Source organism: Phocoena phocoena, chromosome 19 (genome assembly GCF_963924675.1).
Source record: "Phocoena phocoena chromosome 19, mPhoPho1.1, whole genome shotgun sequence".
In the NCBI taxonomy this organism is placed as follows: Eukaryota; Metazoa; Chordata; class Mammalia; order Artiodactyla; family Phocoenidae; genus Phocoena; species Phocoena phocoena.
Window position 1 is genome coordinate 49,070,902 of NC_089237.1, and position 16,680 is coordinate 49,087,581.

General features: G+C 38.5%; 1 protein-coding gene across 1 annotated transcript in view; it reads left to right on the forward strand.

Annotated features, from left to right (window-relative positions):
* KIAA0753 (KIAA0753 ortholog) overlaps positions 1-16,680 on the forward strand; it is a 53,952-nt gene that overhangs the window by 5,677 nt on the left and 31,595 nt on the right. Inside the window, exons 2-6 of the mRNA XM_065897506.1 lie at positions 1,575-2,199; positions 4,211-4,317; positions 6,375-6,437; positions 6,842-7,057; positions 8,967-9,177. Coding sequence (XP_065753578.1) covers positions 1,575-2,199; positions 4,211-4,317; positions 6,375-6,437; positions 6,842-7,057; positions 8,967-9,177 — 1,222 coding nt within the window. The remainder of the gene's footprint in view (positions 1-1,574; positions 2,200-4,210; positions 4,318-6,374; positions 6,438-6,841; positions 7,058-8,966; positions 9,178-16,680) is intronic.

Genomic DNA, 16,680 nt, shown 5'->3' on the forward strand with positions numbered 1-16,680 from the left:
CTCTTGCTGTCTCAGTGTATTTTTAATTTGTGTTTTTATGAACTTGACGAACCTTCCATATATTTAAGGGCCGTGTTTCTTTTTTTGTTGTTGTTAGTTGTCTGTTATGTGTTTTCACCATTTTCTACTGAGTTTTGGTCTTTTTTCATCTCAATTTACAAATATTTTTCTTCCAGTTTTTCAGTTCTTTGACTTTGTTTATGGTGTTTTTAAACCATAAAAAACAGAAATTGTTTTAAATTTTTTTATTTTAATGTAGTAAAAATTATCACTCTTTTATTGCATATGGATTTTGAGTCACAGTTAGAAAGCCTTTCCCTATACCCAGGTGAAAGAGGAATTCATTCATTCATTTTTTTTTTTTCTAGTACTTATATGAAATCCCCTAGGTATTTTAGGTTATTTTTACTTTTGGGGAAGATTTCTCCAATAAGGCCATAAGTTCCAAGTATTGTTCCTCATTCTGTGCACCTTTCAGATGGTAATTCTTTTTTTTCTCTCTCATCTCTACTTTTTTTCCCTAAAATACTTTCCTGAAGTTTTATCACACTGGGTTAGTTTAAACTAACTCTTCATACACGTGACTGTATAAACACATGTTCTTGTGTGTGCTGTGAGAGTTGGGGCGGCCGTCTCAAGAATAAGGCATCATAGCACAGGCTGCACTGGGTTTGCACGCACGGATTCTCCTAGTGCTATTTACCTGCCATGGACAGGTCCAAAGCCACAGAATTGTTTGCTCCCTTTGACATAGTAATTGCAGAACAGATCATTTATCCTAAGGAAATAATTTAAAAAGAGAAAAAGACTAAATGCATGGGAATATTAATTGAAGTAATATTTCTATTAGTGGAAAAGCTGAAACAGTCTGTTTAATAATAAGGTTATAGTTAGGTTAAGCATGAAAAGGCCATTCATTGGATTTTGGAAAGTGCAACTGTGAAAAATAATGAAAACTGTGAGAGTATGGAAACATGCCTATGTTTGTTAAGTGAAAAAACAAAACCTGTGTCTATCATGATTATAACTAACAAACATTTAAACTTGCCTAAGAAGGTGAAGTGGACTGTTTAGAGCAAGATGCACTTAGGTGTAGGATAAGAGATGTGGTCTAACCACCAGATGAAAAATCTCAGGAAGAGTATTGTCAGTGGCTTAGGTTCTGTGTGGTGCATCTGTGGAGCAATTTTCAGGAACACTCATAATGAATTGTACTGATCACTTGCTGGAAACTGACATTTTGATACAGGGCAGAAGTCCATCACTGGGGAGCTGAGGAACTTACTGGTTCTGTTTGAAGCTTTCTGAGTTGACTTTGTGAGGAGGATTCTAGTATGCTACTAGTAAACCAGAAGGATAATACTGGGGACTGGGTGATGGTAGGATAGAACCAGGGGTGTGTGGTTAACTCAGGGGTGTGTGAGAGTAGCTGATTCTATCAGTACAACAGGAAAATACCTCTTAGCACTAATAATCGTGTGGGTGAAATGTTAGAAACTTGATTATAGGCATATACTAACTATGCAATATGTCATTTTTCTAATGTGCGCTTGCTTTTATTTTTTTTTTTGAAGAACCAGCTGCAGTTTAATAGGAATGTTCCGACACATTCAAGCAACTTGGCAATCCGATATTCTTGCCCACATGGGATTAGAATTGAAAAACTGAAGCACTCATACAATGAGTCATACCATTGTAGAGATTCAGGTTTTAGAAACGGTCCTGACGTAGGCAGTTCTGTTTCATTTTCTGTCATATCAGAAGAGAGACTTAGCTATGCTGTCCATCTAGCCAAAAGAGATGTAAAACGAAGACAACTTGAAGAACACGTAAAAGAACACCATCTCAGAAGTCAGCCCCAAATCCTTCAGAAATGTGGACAGTCTAACCATAAAATATCTGACCATAGAGTGGAAAGGAAGGAATCAAAGAGTCGGGAAGTCTGTCACGGCAGCAACCAGCCATCCAAAGTAGAAATTTCCAGCTCAGGTGCCAAGGTATACCTGTACACATCTCATCCGGGACAGTCAGACCTCACCATGCCAAAGTCGCCACCCACTCGTGATCCAGGACTTCAGCCACATGCCAGGATAGGTGACCACAAAAGCCTATGTGGACACAAAAGCCTGCTGGAAGTTCAGCGACTCCAGAAAGAATTGAGCAGTTGTATCCATAAAATTGAAGAATTAACTAAAAAAGGTGAGAAAAATTGGACTCTTGACTTCGAAAAGATGCTATGAGAGGGTATAGTCCAAATACATTCTTCGGGATCCCCGCCCCCTGTCACATTCCATTGTCTCCTGTCACTAGAGTGAGCGCTCATGACAAGACAGGTGGACTTGGAGTTTGACCAGTGTCTTTTTTCTGACGAGTTTGTCCTGCCCTAGCCCCTCTTTCCAGCAGAAGCACCTGAAAGAGCCTCTTTTCCTTAGGCTGTACTTGGTAAGTCGACTGACTGAGGGCCCCGCCTAGTAATTGCGGTACCTGTTGTCTGAAGCTTAGGTCCTCTAGCACCTGAGTGCAAATTATCCTGTAATGTTTTGCTTCTGTATCCAGAAGTCCTTCTGGAAAAATTAATTTGTTCAGAAAAGAGCATAATACCTGTATATTATAGCTAAAACCAGTTCTGACTTAGGCAATGGTTAGATGAGTACACAGCAGTGATGGGGTGTTATGGATATACATATAAAATATCTGACCACAGGGTAGAAAGGAAGGTGTGTAATCCTCATATACTGTTCTCTACAGTTTTTCAGTGTTCCCTATGCCCTTGCATTTCCCTGGGGAGTAGAAGATTGATTGCACATGGAAAATTTGGGGTTACCATAGCTAACAAGTAGGGGGATCAAGCCTAGCTTTCAGACTGCAAGGAATAGGGAGTTAACATGGAAAGGAGCTACTGTGCTAAGATAACACATAGTCTATAATGATCTTTTGCACTATAAAGTCAAGTAATGTATGCATATGTGTGCGTATGCATGTTACGTAAGGAATTTAAGGTGCCTTACAAAAACAGATTGAATAAAATAGAACAAAAATATGTAAATGAGGATATTTTGGCACAGGAAAAAATAAGGAAAGGAAAAATAAGATTTATTAGGAACGGGTTACAGATTTGTTTCTGAGCTTCCTCACAGTCAGCTCACCAGGAAAATGTGATCAATTGCAGAATTTACAGAGAAAAAAACAGTTGTATGAGGAAAAAAATTATACCACGTATTGAGGCTGGAAAAAAATTTGTTTCTGGTGGGTCTTCATAAAGAGTATGTTGTGTAATATGAACAATTTGAAAACATTCCTACATCAGAATAGCAGCAGTGTTTTGGCTTGTTTCTCCTAACATCGCTCAGTGGCGGTCTGTCGCATGACCCCACAGTATAGTTTGGTAGAAACCATGATGCCAGGGGAGCAAAGCCACGAGGCCCGCTGCTCTGGTGATGGGGCCTCATACAGGGGACCTTTAAAGCTGAGCTGCTCAGGCAGTCTTCCAGAAACAGTTCCTTTGAATGAATCTTTTGAAAACGTGGAGCAGCAGTGTGTACGAGGGTGTGCTTCCTGACAAGTAAATGAAGACTTGGGACACGCAAATAATTTTAGCCCTTGGTGTCTTAATATGCTGGAGAAAGGACTTCTCATCTGGGTTCAAGATAAGAGAATGCAAAAGAAGTCTTGCTAAACATAAAAACAGGTCAATAAATGGTTTTTTTAAAAAATAGAAAGCACGTGACTTCCCTGGTGGTCCAGTGGTTAAGACCCTGCACTTCCACTGCAGGGGGCGTGGGTTCCATCCCTGGTCGGGGAGCTAAGATCTTGCGTGCCACGTGACGCGACCAAGAAATTTAATTTAAAAAAAAAAAATAGAAAGCATTATAGATTTGGGTTCAATAGAAAGAATTTAAGAATAGTAAGAGATGCATAACTGTGGTATAGGCTGTCCAGTGAGATTTGGTTCAGGGAATTCCTGCCTGGAGGGGAGCTTGATCTAGTTAGTCTTCATGCCTCTTCCATCTCTGAGTCAGGACACAGGCCCACTTGCTGGTTCCTAGTTTTATGGCTGAGGAAAACTGAAATTTTTTGGTTATGACAGCTTCATTTTTTTTCTTAATAAAACTAGAGATTGTCAACCTCATTATCTCTTTGAGTAATTGAAGTTTTTATAAGTTTTTAATGTGTGGTTTATAATCCACTTTTGGGGGAAAAATATTTTCAGATCACATGGAAGAAGCTTTGGATCCAGATGAAGAGCAGAGAATCCGTGTCAGGAGGAAGGAGCAGGCCGTCCGTTCTGCCCGAATGCTCTACGTCCTCCAGCAGCAGGTGAGGAGGCTCAGGGACCGGGGACCTTCTCAGGGAATTCCTGTTTTCCTTTTGTCTCAGGAATATCGGCACCAGGTATCCTACATGAATTCTGATGTGTTTGTGAGGCCGAATTTCCTGAACACATGGACAAATAATTCTGCTTCTCGTCCTCAGCCTTTATGTGTGTTTGTGTATTATGTGTATATGGCCAAACTATTTTATTTTTATCTTTTTAAAAAATTTTTATAATTTATTTTTGGCTGCCTTGGGTCTTTGTTGCTGCGCACAGGCTTACTCTAGTTGCCGTGAGCAGGGGCTACTCTTTGTTGCGGTGCGCGGGCTTCTCATTGCGATGCCTTCTCTTTTTTTTTTTAATAAATTTATTTGTTTTATTTATTGACTTTTTAAAAGTTTCTGGCTGTGTTGGGTCTTCGTTGCTGTGCACGGGCTTTCTTTAGTCGTGGTGAGTGTGGGCTACTCTTCGTTGTGGTGCACGGGCTTCTCATTGCAGTGGCTTCTCTTCTTGCAGAGCGCCGGCTCTAGGCACACGGGCTTCACTGGTTGTGGTGCGCGGGCTCAGTAGTTGTGGCTTGTGGGCTCTAGAGTGCAGGTTCAGTAGTTGTGGCACATGGGCTTAGTAGCTCCAAGGCATGTGGGATCTTCCCGGACCAGGGATCAAACCCGTGTCCCCTGCAATGGCAGGCGGATTCTTAACCACCATGCCACCAGGGAAGTCCCTGGCCAAACTCTTTAAATACTGGGGGATTTTTTGTTTTTGTTTTTGTTTTTTTCTTTACTTTTTGAGGTCATAGACTCTTGAGAATCTGTTAAGAGCTATGTGTCCTTTCCCCAGAAAAAAATGCTTATACAGCCCATATTTTTGCAGATAAATTTAAGTGGATCAGTTACCCTGAAACCTGTGGTCCCCAGTAATGCACCTTATAGTCTTAGAGGATAGGGACCTTGTTAGTTTCCCATCTGTCTCATGTTTATTGTGTATTAGAAGCTTAGTAGATAGTAAATAGTTTAATTGTCTTTACTAAATAGTAAAGAGTGAAGAATGTGTTAAGTGTCTTTCAGGACACATGGAGTGGCCGATAAGCAGGCATTTACATTTTTTACATTGTGGATAGAATTTTTAAATGTTTGTTTTAACTTTAACGCCTTACTCATTAGTAAGCCTTGAACTCATTTCTGGCCACTTAGCTCACGTGTTAGCCTTACTGCTGAACCCAAAACTGGACTGTTTCATTTAAAAGATAACGCCTGAGTTAGATTTTGTTTTGTATTCTTGTTGGGTTCATTTTGTTTTTTACTCTGCGCTGCTGCCATAAAGATTGTTCTGAAACATGAATCAGAGCTGTGCTCGAAAGGTTTGATTGGCTCGCTGTTCCTTAGAGGGTGGAGGCTGGATTCTTTAGCCACAGCACTGAAGACATCCTGATTTGGCCCTCCTACCTTTCCAGAGTCACCTTCACCTTCACTCCTTCATGTTAAATTCCTCTTACATTGGGGACCAAGGGATGGAAGGTGAACCCTGTGCTCTAGTCACCATCTCGAACTGGAAACCAGTAGCTACTTTGGGGGTGAATGAAGAGCCTTGTTTCATTTTCAAGTGACTTGAATTAATAAGGGTTATATTTGGGACTTCCCTGGTGGCGCAGTGGTTAAGAATCCGTCTGCCAATGCAGGGGACACGGGTTCGAGCCCTGGTCCAGGAAGATCCCACATGCCGTGGAGCAACTAGGCCCGTGCACCACAACTACTGAGCCTGCGCTCTAGAGCACGCGAGCCACAACTACTGAACCCCTTGGACCTAGAGCCTGTGATCCACAACAAGAGAAGCCACTGCAATGAGAAGCCCACGCACCGCAACGCAGAGTAGCCCCTGCTCGCCACAGCTAGAGAAAGCCCGCAGCTACGAAGACCCAACGCAGCCAAAAAATAAATAAATAAATTTATAAAAAATAATAGTGATAATGGTTATATTTGGACAAGAGAAAATGTATCCTTTTCTACAGAAAAGATCAGTGGAAAGGTACGAAGTTTTCATTTCTCCCCCCTTTACAAAACAGGTTAAAGAAATCCAGGAAGAATTGGATAAATTGAGTCCACATAAAATTAAACATACTAAGAAGGTATGACGCAATTTAATTACGATTAATACTACTTATAAACTACATTTCCAGTATTTTGTTAGTATTATGTGTGGGTTCTCTGCACTAATATTTTCAGTGCTTGTAGAAACCTATTAGGGAGTGAGCATCTTACATATTCTGAATATGGGCTCATCTTCCAAGAAACAGGTTCTGAAAATAGATTTTTGTTGTTGCTCCTGGTATAAGAAACTGAGCATAAAAGGGAAAAGACTTTTTCATTAGAAAACCTTTAAGCTTTACAATTCCCTTTACTATGAAAAAGTTTTTACAGTAGAAGTTGTTCTCACATAGAAAGAAGATTGGCTGTAAATGTTCGTAAGGGTTGGGTTAACGTTTAGAAGTTGTGAGTATTGAAATAACTCTCGCATCTCATTTATTGCCAGTCATGGGCAGTGTCCAGGCTGGCAGCTGCCCATCGAGGAGCCATTCGGGCCTTACAGATGTTTGTTAGTCAGTTTACTGACCGGGTGGAGCACGCAGTTCCTATTTGGTGCAAGGAATTGGGCCGTCTCATCCGCCAGCTTTCACTCTGTTCTGCCAAGCTGGAGGCCAATCCTTCTGTCCCTGATGTGGTGATAGACATCCTGCAACAAACTGAGGTATGAAATTGACTCCGATTTTTGTTTAAAGTGCATTGTTTCTAAGCAGGGAAGTAATGTTTACCATTGCCTAATTTCATTGAGATTTGTGGAGAATACAAGACAAAGCTGGTGCCTAGTAAATTCAGGCTTTGCAGAGGGCAGAAGAAGCACTTCATTTTAATTTTGTTTTTACAATCTAGTCTATATTGTATTTCACTGCTTTGAGAATTGGTGACTTGAGTCTAGAACACATAACAACTCTTAACCAGGTCCATTAATTAAACAGAATGTTCCGTACCGTGACCAAAAGAACTTATTAGCATACAAAAGGAAAACAGTAAAGCACTGTTTAGATTAGTGCTTAGATTAGAATATCAGTGTGCAACCTAGATAGATTTTTGAAAAAAAGAAACACAAAAATATATGGAAGCAGAGTCTAAAGTCTTGTGCTATGGCTAGAGACTTCTGGAAATCACAACCGGTATGTACTAGTCAGGAATGGATAGTGTTTTTAGTTTTATTGGTGACAAAGACAGCAAAAACACTGTGTCCTTAAATCTTTATAGTTCTTTGAAGTTTGTGGAGTGCTGTCATTTCATCCTTACTGTGTTGCTGTGATTTGCAATAGGTTTTATTACTTTTATTTTACAGATTAAAAAAAAAGGTCAGAGACATGACACAGTTACTTCTCTCGATAGTTGGAAATCCAATGCCTGTTTTCTGACTCCCATGCCACTGTTATTTCCACTGCGCCACACATTTTCATCCACAAATAAAAGGATGGCCTTTCTGTTAGTGTGACACAGTAAGCTGTTGGCTGTAGAGGAAGGATGCTGTAATGGGAAGAATTCGAGACTAAGTGACAGACCAGTTCTACCATTAACTAACCCTTGGTGATCTTTAAGTCCCCTTCTGCTTTTACAGTTTCATTATCCAGCAAATACGTTTGTGATTTACGTTGGTTACATTCGTGTGTATAGAACTTACTGTCAGGAATGTTATTGTCAGATGGAGACCTTTAGGTAGCATATCAAGTTATGTGGTGCTTTTTAAACTTATCCATAAGAAATATTTATTGGCCAGATGATTTCATTTAGAGGACATATCTTGCTAATCCTAGAAAGGATCTCAAGAGATATAGTCCCTTTCCCAAATTTTGAGCAGAAGTGCCTTAACATAATGTTTCTTAAATATAATGTTTGTCTCCTCTACATTTGAAAATATTCAGTAGCACAAGAAATGTATTCTTTCTTGTTGATGTCTACGACACCAACCCATAGCTTATTATTTTCTTATTGCCTTACTGTCATCTGAACTAAATGTCCCTGGCTGTGTTCAGTTGTCCTTAACTTGTACTGACTGGAGGGAGACTGGGCCCTTGCTGCCTGGTGACGAGTGGGTACTTGTTAGATGACATACCTCTCTTAGAAGGGGTGGAGGGGCACAGATCTCCCCCGTTGTGGTAGATGAGTGACCAGAGCCACTGGACATGCTAAGTTTCCTTTAGTTTATGAAGATGTGCATTAAATACAGTCTGTGTGCCCACTTAAAGGATAATTTAAGTTTATGAGGTTTTCATTGAGAATTAAACTGCTTATATAGCGTATAGGATTATATTCTGAAGACTGTGGTTAGTTTTTAAAATAGGAATCCTTAATTTTAGAATTTGGATGCCTTTAAGAGTGTTCATATTCTTTATTTTTTTGCTATTGGTTTTAGTGAGCTAAACATGTAAAAGAACATGCAGAATTCTTTTATTAATTGGATTCCTAAATAACCAAGTTTTAAAATTAAGTGATGTTTCATTAAAAATTAGAGATAGCCATTTAATAATGAGTTTCTCTGGAGTTCCCATTTTCAGTTTTATAATTGAGAAGTCAGACTTTTGTGAGATAAACTAAGAGAATGATTAACTGTTTCATGGCAGGCTTTGGAATCCCTCCTGGAAAAGACACTGTCACCAAAAAAGGCAAAGAAATGTTTCAGTGAAATTCAGAGCAGATTTCCTATTGGTAGCCAAAGGGCCTTAGAGAGATGGCCAAGTACATCACCAAAGAGTGAGAGGAGGCCCTTCGTAGCAAAGGAGATATTTCCACAGGAAACAAGAGGACCTTCAGTGGCAAAGAAGCTTCTTGCTGGTATGTGTCCTAAAGTGTTTATTACAAGATACTTTATTCTTTGAAATTGTCTGGACTGTAACGGTTGCCCCCCTGGGTCAGAATTTAAAGCCTATTCCACAATAGGTGCACTTGAACTAGGATAAAGGAATAGCAACCAAAATGCTTCCTTAGGCTGGAGGCTGGAGTATTTTTCCTTAGAGGAGGGTGGAGAAAGTAAAATTCCCCTTTCCTGCATCATAGCATTTGGGCTAACCAAAGTAAGTCCCTGCAGAGCTGGAAATTAGAACCCTGCTGTTTTTTTTTAAGTTTCTTTATTTACATTTTAACGATAGATATATACATATCTGCACAAACACGTTTGGTTGATATGTTTGGTTTGGTATGATCTTTTTTTACGTAGGTAATAAATTCTCGTTGTTCCAGTAAGCAGAGTTGCAAGCTTACGTGGTATGCACATTTAAACAGATACTGCCAGCTTGCCCTTGAAAATGGGCATGCAATTATGTTTTGTTTAGCAGTGACCATCAGTATGTATTTCCCCATATCCTTGCCGAGTACTTTATATAATGAAATATTAAAAATTTCCAGTCTCTTGGTGGAAAATGGTACCTTACTGTTTTACATTGTGTTTCCCTGATTCCTAGTCAGGAAGGTTTTTCTTTCATGTGTTCATTAGCCTTGTTTATTTCCTCTTCTGTGATTTATCTGTTTATATCCTTTGCCATCTCCCTGCTGGGTTCTGTCTTTTGCTTATGGGTATATAGAAGTTCTTTATATATTTTGGATCTTAATCCTTTTCTGGTTTACATGTATTGTAAATATTTTCTCTTAGACACTTACATTTGAATTTTGTTTATGATATCTTTTCTGGCACAGAAAATTTTATTTTTATTATTTATTTTATTTACTTTTTTCAGCTGTGCCACAAAGCTTGCGGGATCTTACTTCTCTGACCGGGGATTGACCCTGGACCCTGGCAGTGAAAGCACCAAGTCCTAACCACTGGACTGCCAGGGAATTCCCAGAAAGTTTTAATTTTGTAGGCAAAATCATCATTCTTTCCTACCTATTTTAATATTTTAAGAGGTAGTTCTTTCCTCTTTGTTGTTGTGCTTTTTCAAAATTTTGCTGCTGGTGATTGCTTATCTTCAGAGGAATTTAGAATGAGCTTGTCAAGTTCCATGAAAAGTGCTGTTGGGAGTTCGATTGGTATTACATTGAGTTCATACATTAATTAGGAGAGGAATGACATCTTTACAACATGATCTATCAATTTATTCATGCCCCTTTTCCATCCCTTCAGTTGAATTTTATAACTTTCTGCATATGATAATCCCTGACGTAGGAATATATAGGAATTCCTAAATTTCTTGTTAGGTTTATTTCCAGTTTTTATTGCTGTTGTGAATGGGATCTGTTTTTAAAATTCATTTTGAAATTGGTTATTGCTACTTATAGGAGAGCTGTTGGATTTGTACATTGCTCTTTTATCTGACACCTTGCTGAAATCTTTAATTTGTTATGGTACTACATTTCATTGGTCCTAAGGTATACATTTGAACATTTCTGAAGTTGGGGTGCATTCTTAAATTGATGATATCTTACTTGACGATATTTTAAAATTTCGTATTGGTACATAAAATAATGATGTGTCTTATACTTGATATTTCAGATTTGATGAAATATGAGGTTTTGTTAACTTTTATGTATTTTTCCAGATAGATGAGCTCACTTAAGTTTTGCCTCTCTCTTTGTAATTTTTATACCTCTCTTTTTTCCTCTTTCTGCTTTATTGAATGGATTTTAATTCAGGGTAATATTGAATAATAGCTGTAATGGTGGACATCAACTCCCTGTGCGTGCCCCCCCCTTACCAGTTTCAAGGGAATGCTTTTTCATATGTGATGCTGACTATTGATTTTTGGCAAATCTGCATATGAAACTTAAGGAAATTTTCTTCTGTTCCTGTTTTGCTAAGATATTTTCTTTTCCTTTTTTTTTTTCCTTCTTAAACTGACATATATACACTAATAGTATTTTTAAATAGTTTTAAGATTTTAATATTGAATTTTTTAATATGCCATTTATATCAGAGTGTGGATGAACCCAGTAAACCAGTTTTCCTTCTTTTAATTGAAGTGGAATGTACAGATAGAAAAGTGCACTATAAACTTACAGCTCATTTGTGTATGACCACCACCCAAGTCAAGAAATGGAACATCACAAGCACTAAGAAATCCCCCTAGCCTCTCCTCTTCCAACCTCCTTCCCCTGCTTCTTCCCCTCTATTAACTATTCCCCTCTATTAACTATCACTGTGATTTTTTAATGCTGTACTTTGGTTTTGCTGTACAATTGGTATTTTCTTGTGACTGGCTTCTTCCACTTAACACCTTGTGAGATTCATCTGTTCTGTTTGTGTAGCTGTGATTTGTTTATGTTCATGGCTGTATTCCATTGTACGAATATATGGCCATTTATCTATTCTTTTGTTTTAATCATTGGGTTTTTTCCAGTTTGGGGTGATTATAAGGGAAACTACTGTGATCGTTTTTATATATGTCTCTTGGTACATGGGTGCCTGTGTTTCTGTTGGGTTTATTCCCAGGAGTTTAATTGTTGGGTCATCAGGGTATGTATTGGTTCAACTGTAATAAAGATTTTTTTCAAAGTAGTTTTATCCTTTTATATTCCAACCAACCGTGTATGAGAACAGTTGCTACACATCCTTGCCAGCCCTTGTTATTAGTTTTTAAAATTTTGGCGACCTGGTTGATGTGTAAGGCTGTCATTGTGGTTTTCGTTACGTTTTCTGGATGTTTAATGGTGAGTACTTCTTCATATATTTATTGGCCATTTACATGTCTTCTTTTGTGAAGTGCCAGTTCAAGTCTCCTGACCAGTCCTCCCTCCCTCTCTCTCTCTCTCTCTCATTTTCTATTCCCTTTTTTCCTTTCTCTCTCTCTCTCTTTTTCTTTATTGATTTGTAGGAGTTCTTCTTTGTAGGAGTATTCTACATAGGACCCTTTCTCAGTTACCTGTGTTGTAAATATCCTCATAGAAATAAGATGTAGCTTGCTTTTAAATGTTGCCGAGGTGTCTTTTGATGGACAGAATTCTTAATTTCACTGTATTCCAATGTAGCAATCTTTTCTGTATAGGTTTTTGTTGTTGTTGTTTGTTTTTTGGTTTGTTTCTGGATCCTGTTTAAGAAGCTTTTCCTTATGCCAAAATTAAGAAACTATTTTCCTGTGTTATTTCCTAAAAAAGGTTCATTTTCTTCCAGGTGGATATGTAGTTGAGCTAGCACTCTTTGTTGAAAATATCATTCTTTCCCCACAGTGGCATACAGTGTCACTTTTGTCATAAGTTGTGTCCACATATGTGTGGGTCAGTTTCTGGGTCCTCTTTTCTCTTCCACTGATTTATTTGTTGGTTCTTATGCTAGTGTACACTATCTTACTTAACTATTCTAAGTCTCGATATCTGGTAGAACAGCTTTTGTCACCTGTTCTTCCAGAATGTCTTGGCAAATCTTGACCCTTGGTATTTCCATAGAAATGTTAGGATCAGAATTTGTTAATTTTCATCCCCTCCCCCTCCAACAACAAACAACCTATTGGAATTTTGGTGAGGAATTGTTATCTTTACAATATTATATTTCCCAATCCACCAGCAGGGTATATATCCCTCCATTCATTTAGGTTGTCTTTAAATACTCTCAGTAACTTATAATGTGTGTGTGCGTTTGTTCATCTTTATTTAGAATTATTCCTTGGTATTGCTATTTTCAGTGCTCTCAATGCTTTCAGTAAATGATATCTTTTTAAAAATTTAATTTTTACTGACTATTGTGGATATACAGACATATAGTCAATTTTATGTGTTGATCTTATATCTAGGAACCTTGATAACCTAATTTATTTCTAATAATTTATGGGCAGATTATTTGTGTTTTGCAATGTATATAGTCATGTCATCTATGAATATAACCATTGGTTTATTTCCTCCTTTCCAGTCTTTATTACTTTTATTTCTTTTTCGTCTATGGTTTTCTGGTTTTATTTACTTGATCTGTAGATGACTGATATAAAGGTATGTTAAAGTCTCTTGAGACTTTTAAAATTTCTCTTTGTATTTCTATTCATTTTTGTTTTGTACATTTTGAAGTTGTGCTGTTAGATGCATAAGCGTTCCTTACTGATAAGTCTTTTGTGTGTGTGTGTGTGTGCGTGTGCGTGTGTATGTGTGTGTGATACGCGGGCCTCTCACTGTTGTGGCCTCTCCCGTTGCGGAGCACAGGCTCCGGACGCGCAGGCTCAGCGGCCGTGGCTCACGGGCGCGGCCGCTCCACGGCAGGTGGGATCTTCCCGGACCGGGGCACGAACCCGTGTTCCCTGCATCGGCAGGCAGGCTCTCAACCACTGCGCCACCAGGGAAGCCCTGATAAATCTGAAGCCCTGATAAATCTTTTTTCTGTGGATTTTGTATGTTATTATTAAGTATCTCTCTTTGCCTTTTTAACGTCATTCGCTTTGGATTCTGTTTTGTTTGATATTAATATTGTTTCATCTACCTAACTTGTTTGGCATTTACCTAGAATAACATTTTCCATCCCTTTATGTTCAGTTTTTCTTTGCTGTTTTATTTTAAGAATGTCTCTTGTAAATAGTTTATTGTTGGTGTTTTTAACCCTGTTGTAGAGTTCTATATTTAACCTACTTACATTTACTGAGATTAATAGCACATTTGAACTTCTTTCTACCTTATTTTTTGTTTTCCACTTGCCACTTTTTTTTTCTTTGTTGTAATTTATTATGTTAATCAAGTTCTTGTTTCATTTTGTTTCCTCTACTGATTAGAAAGTTATGTATCAGTCTGGTTTTCATTTATTTCTCAATCTAAACTAATTCTGTGGAAATCTGTAGCTTAATGCACTGCCTCTATCATGAATGTAACAAAACCTAACTTACTCAGTTACTATTAGATAGTTACTCACTGTAATGTGGTATTCTGTTCCCTTCATTGGTAGACAGGTAGAACTAGTATAGCACCTTCCTTCTAACCAGAAGGCTGCCTTTGCCAGCCTTTCCCTCAGGACAGGTGTGATGTCTGTTTGCCACTGTATCCTCTGTGGTAGCCCCAAGGCCGACACATAGTTAGGCATTTAAATGAGTGACTGTGAAGAAGTGAAAGAGAACAAGAAAAGGCCTCTGAGCTGCAAATCACAGTAACCTGAGATCTGGGTGCTCATTTATGATACTCTGGAGGGAATGTGGTGAACTTTCCAGGCCTGCACACAGAGATATGTTCCCTAAATGAGTTAAAAGATGAGGGGCGCCCATAACTGAGTTGTGAAAGATGAGGACCAGATTCAGAGAGAGAAGTTGGGAAACCTGCTAATATAAAACTCACTGTAGGCACCAATGTGGGAAAGCAGGAAGACAGACCACAGTGGGAAAAACGGGGACCAGAAAGACCTCACTCTAGTCCCAGCTCCGCCAGTTTGTGATCCTGGGTTGATGACTTAATCTCTCTGAACCTTCATTTTTTCATCTGTGAGTGGGGATAATACAGGCACACCTTATTTTCTTGTGCTTCACAGATACTGTGATTTTACAAATTGAAGGTCTGTGGCAACCCTGCATTGTCAGGTGACGGTTAGCATTTTTTAGTGATACAGTATTTTTTAATTAAGGTGTATACATTTTTTAAAGACATAAGGCTATTGCACACTTAATCGACAACATACTACATAGTGTAAACATAACTTTTATATGCACTGGGAAACCAAAACATTTGTGTGGCTCGCTTTATTGTGATATTTGCTCTATTTTGGTGGTCTGGAACCGAACCTGCAAGATCTCTCAGGTACGCCTGTGGTCCTTATCCGATGTAACTGACTTAGTTGTTGTAAGTAGCAAATTAGATAATTCATCAAGAATTAAATGAGCTTCAGTTATCTGGAAAATGTGTTTATGTGGAACAGCTCCGTAGTTCCTGACAGGGCAGAATGAATGGGCCTTGCCCTGGACTGAGAGAGTCAGAAGATGTGACTCTGCTGCTTGCTGACCTTGTGACCTTGAGTAAAGCACTTAACTGTTACTTCCTCATCTGAAAAACCGTAGTAATCATTGCCCCACCTGCTCTGTGTGTCATGGTGAGCCTCAAATATGAATGTGAATTATGTTAGATACTGGAAAAGTGTGCAGATGTCAGGGCTGATCATAAAATCACTGTCGTTTTCATCACTACAAATTGAGGTATTATGGTTAGCTACTTTGCAAATGTAATACAGTTGCTCATGGGGAAGGATATGGTAGCCCTCTTATTTATTTTATTGGTATTTTTTTGGTCTTTATAATCTGGATTTCAGAAGGTTGCAGTTTCTGTTTCTGTTTTAGATCTCACTCTACCTAATACCTCCATTCTGAGTTCCTAAGGTCCCTTCTTCCCAACGCCCCCCCCCCCAAAAGTCATAGGGAGCCGCTTGGGTGGAAAACCCCGTCTTTTCAGTTGGGATATATGTGTGAGCCTGATTTGATCTTGTGATTTATATAATTGTTGGCTGGCGCGTTTCTTTAGCAGCTTCTGAAATGTTCTTGCAGTGGTTGATTGCACTAGTATAACTTGTCAGATGTAAGGATGCTGGTTCCCTCCCCATCACCAGCAACGTCCTCAAACTCAGCTGCCTCTGGAACTTGTACTACATTTGCAGTTGATTTATGCAAATCGGAACTGAAAAGGCATCAGGACCTAGAGGTCAGAGTTGCCTTGCTATATATAAACTTGGGGATTAATAAGTTTTAGACTGAGGGTTTAGTCTAAGCATTCTTTCCTTCCAGTTTATGTATCCTTGCAGCGTAACTTCCATGACCTTGAAAAGTACCAGATTAAAAAAGTGGTGCAAGGAGAATCTGGCCTTTGGCCGGATTAAAGTAGTCTAAATGTAGTTTTCCTTTTATTATGAAATATTTAAAACATATAGAAAAAGAATGAAAATAATAAATACCTGTATATCTACTAGCCAGATTTAACAAACTTTAACATTTTTGTTTTATTTGCTTCAGAATTTTTTTTGGAAATAAAATATGACAGCTACAGCTGAAGTGCCTTTTATATTTCTCTCCCCATTCTATACCCCTCCCTCCCTCCCTCCCTCCCTCACCAGAGGTTACTCTTGTTATTATAATATGGACCTGCCCTGTTTTTATACATATACTGCTTATGTCTCTATCCATAAACACTATAAAGTATTGTTTCATATGCTATGCGTTTCATGTCAGTGATATCTTACAAATGCAACCTTTGCAGTTTGCTTTCCCCTCCACTTACGTTTGTAAGACTTGTTCATATTTATACATGAATTCTAATTTATTAATTCAACCACTGGATAGGTTTCCCTTGTATGAATATACCATAGTTTATTCTCAGTTCTTATTGATGGACATTTGGGTCGTTTCCACTTTTTTGCTGTTACAAACACGATGAAGTGAATATCTGTGTTCATGTCTTCCTGTG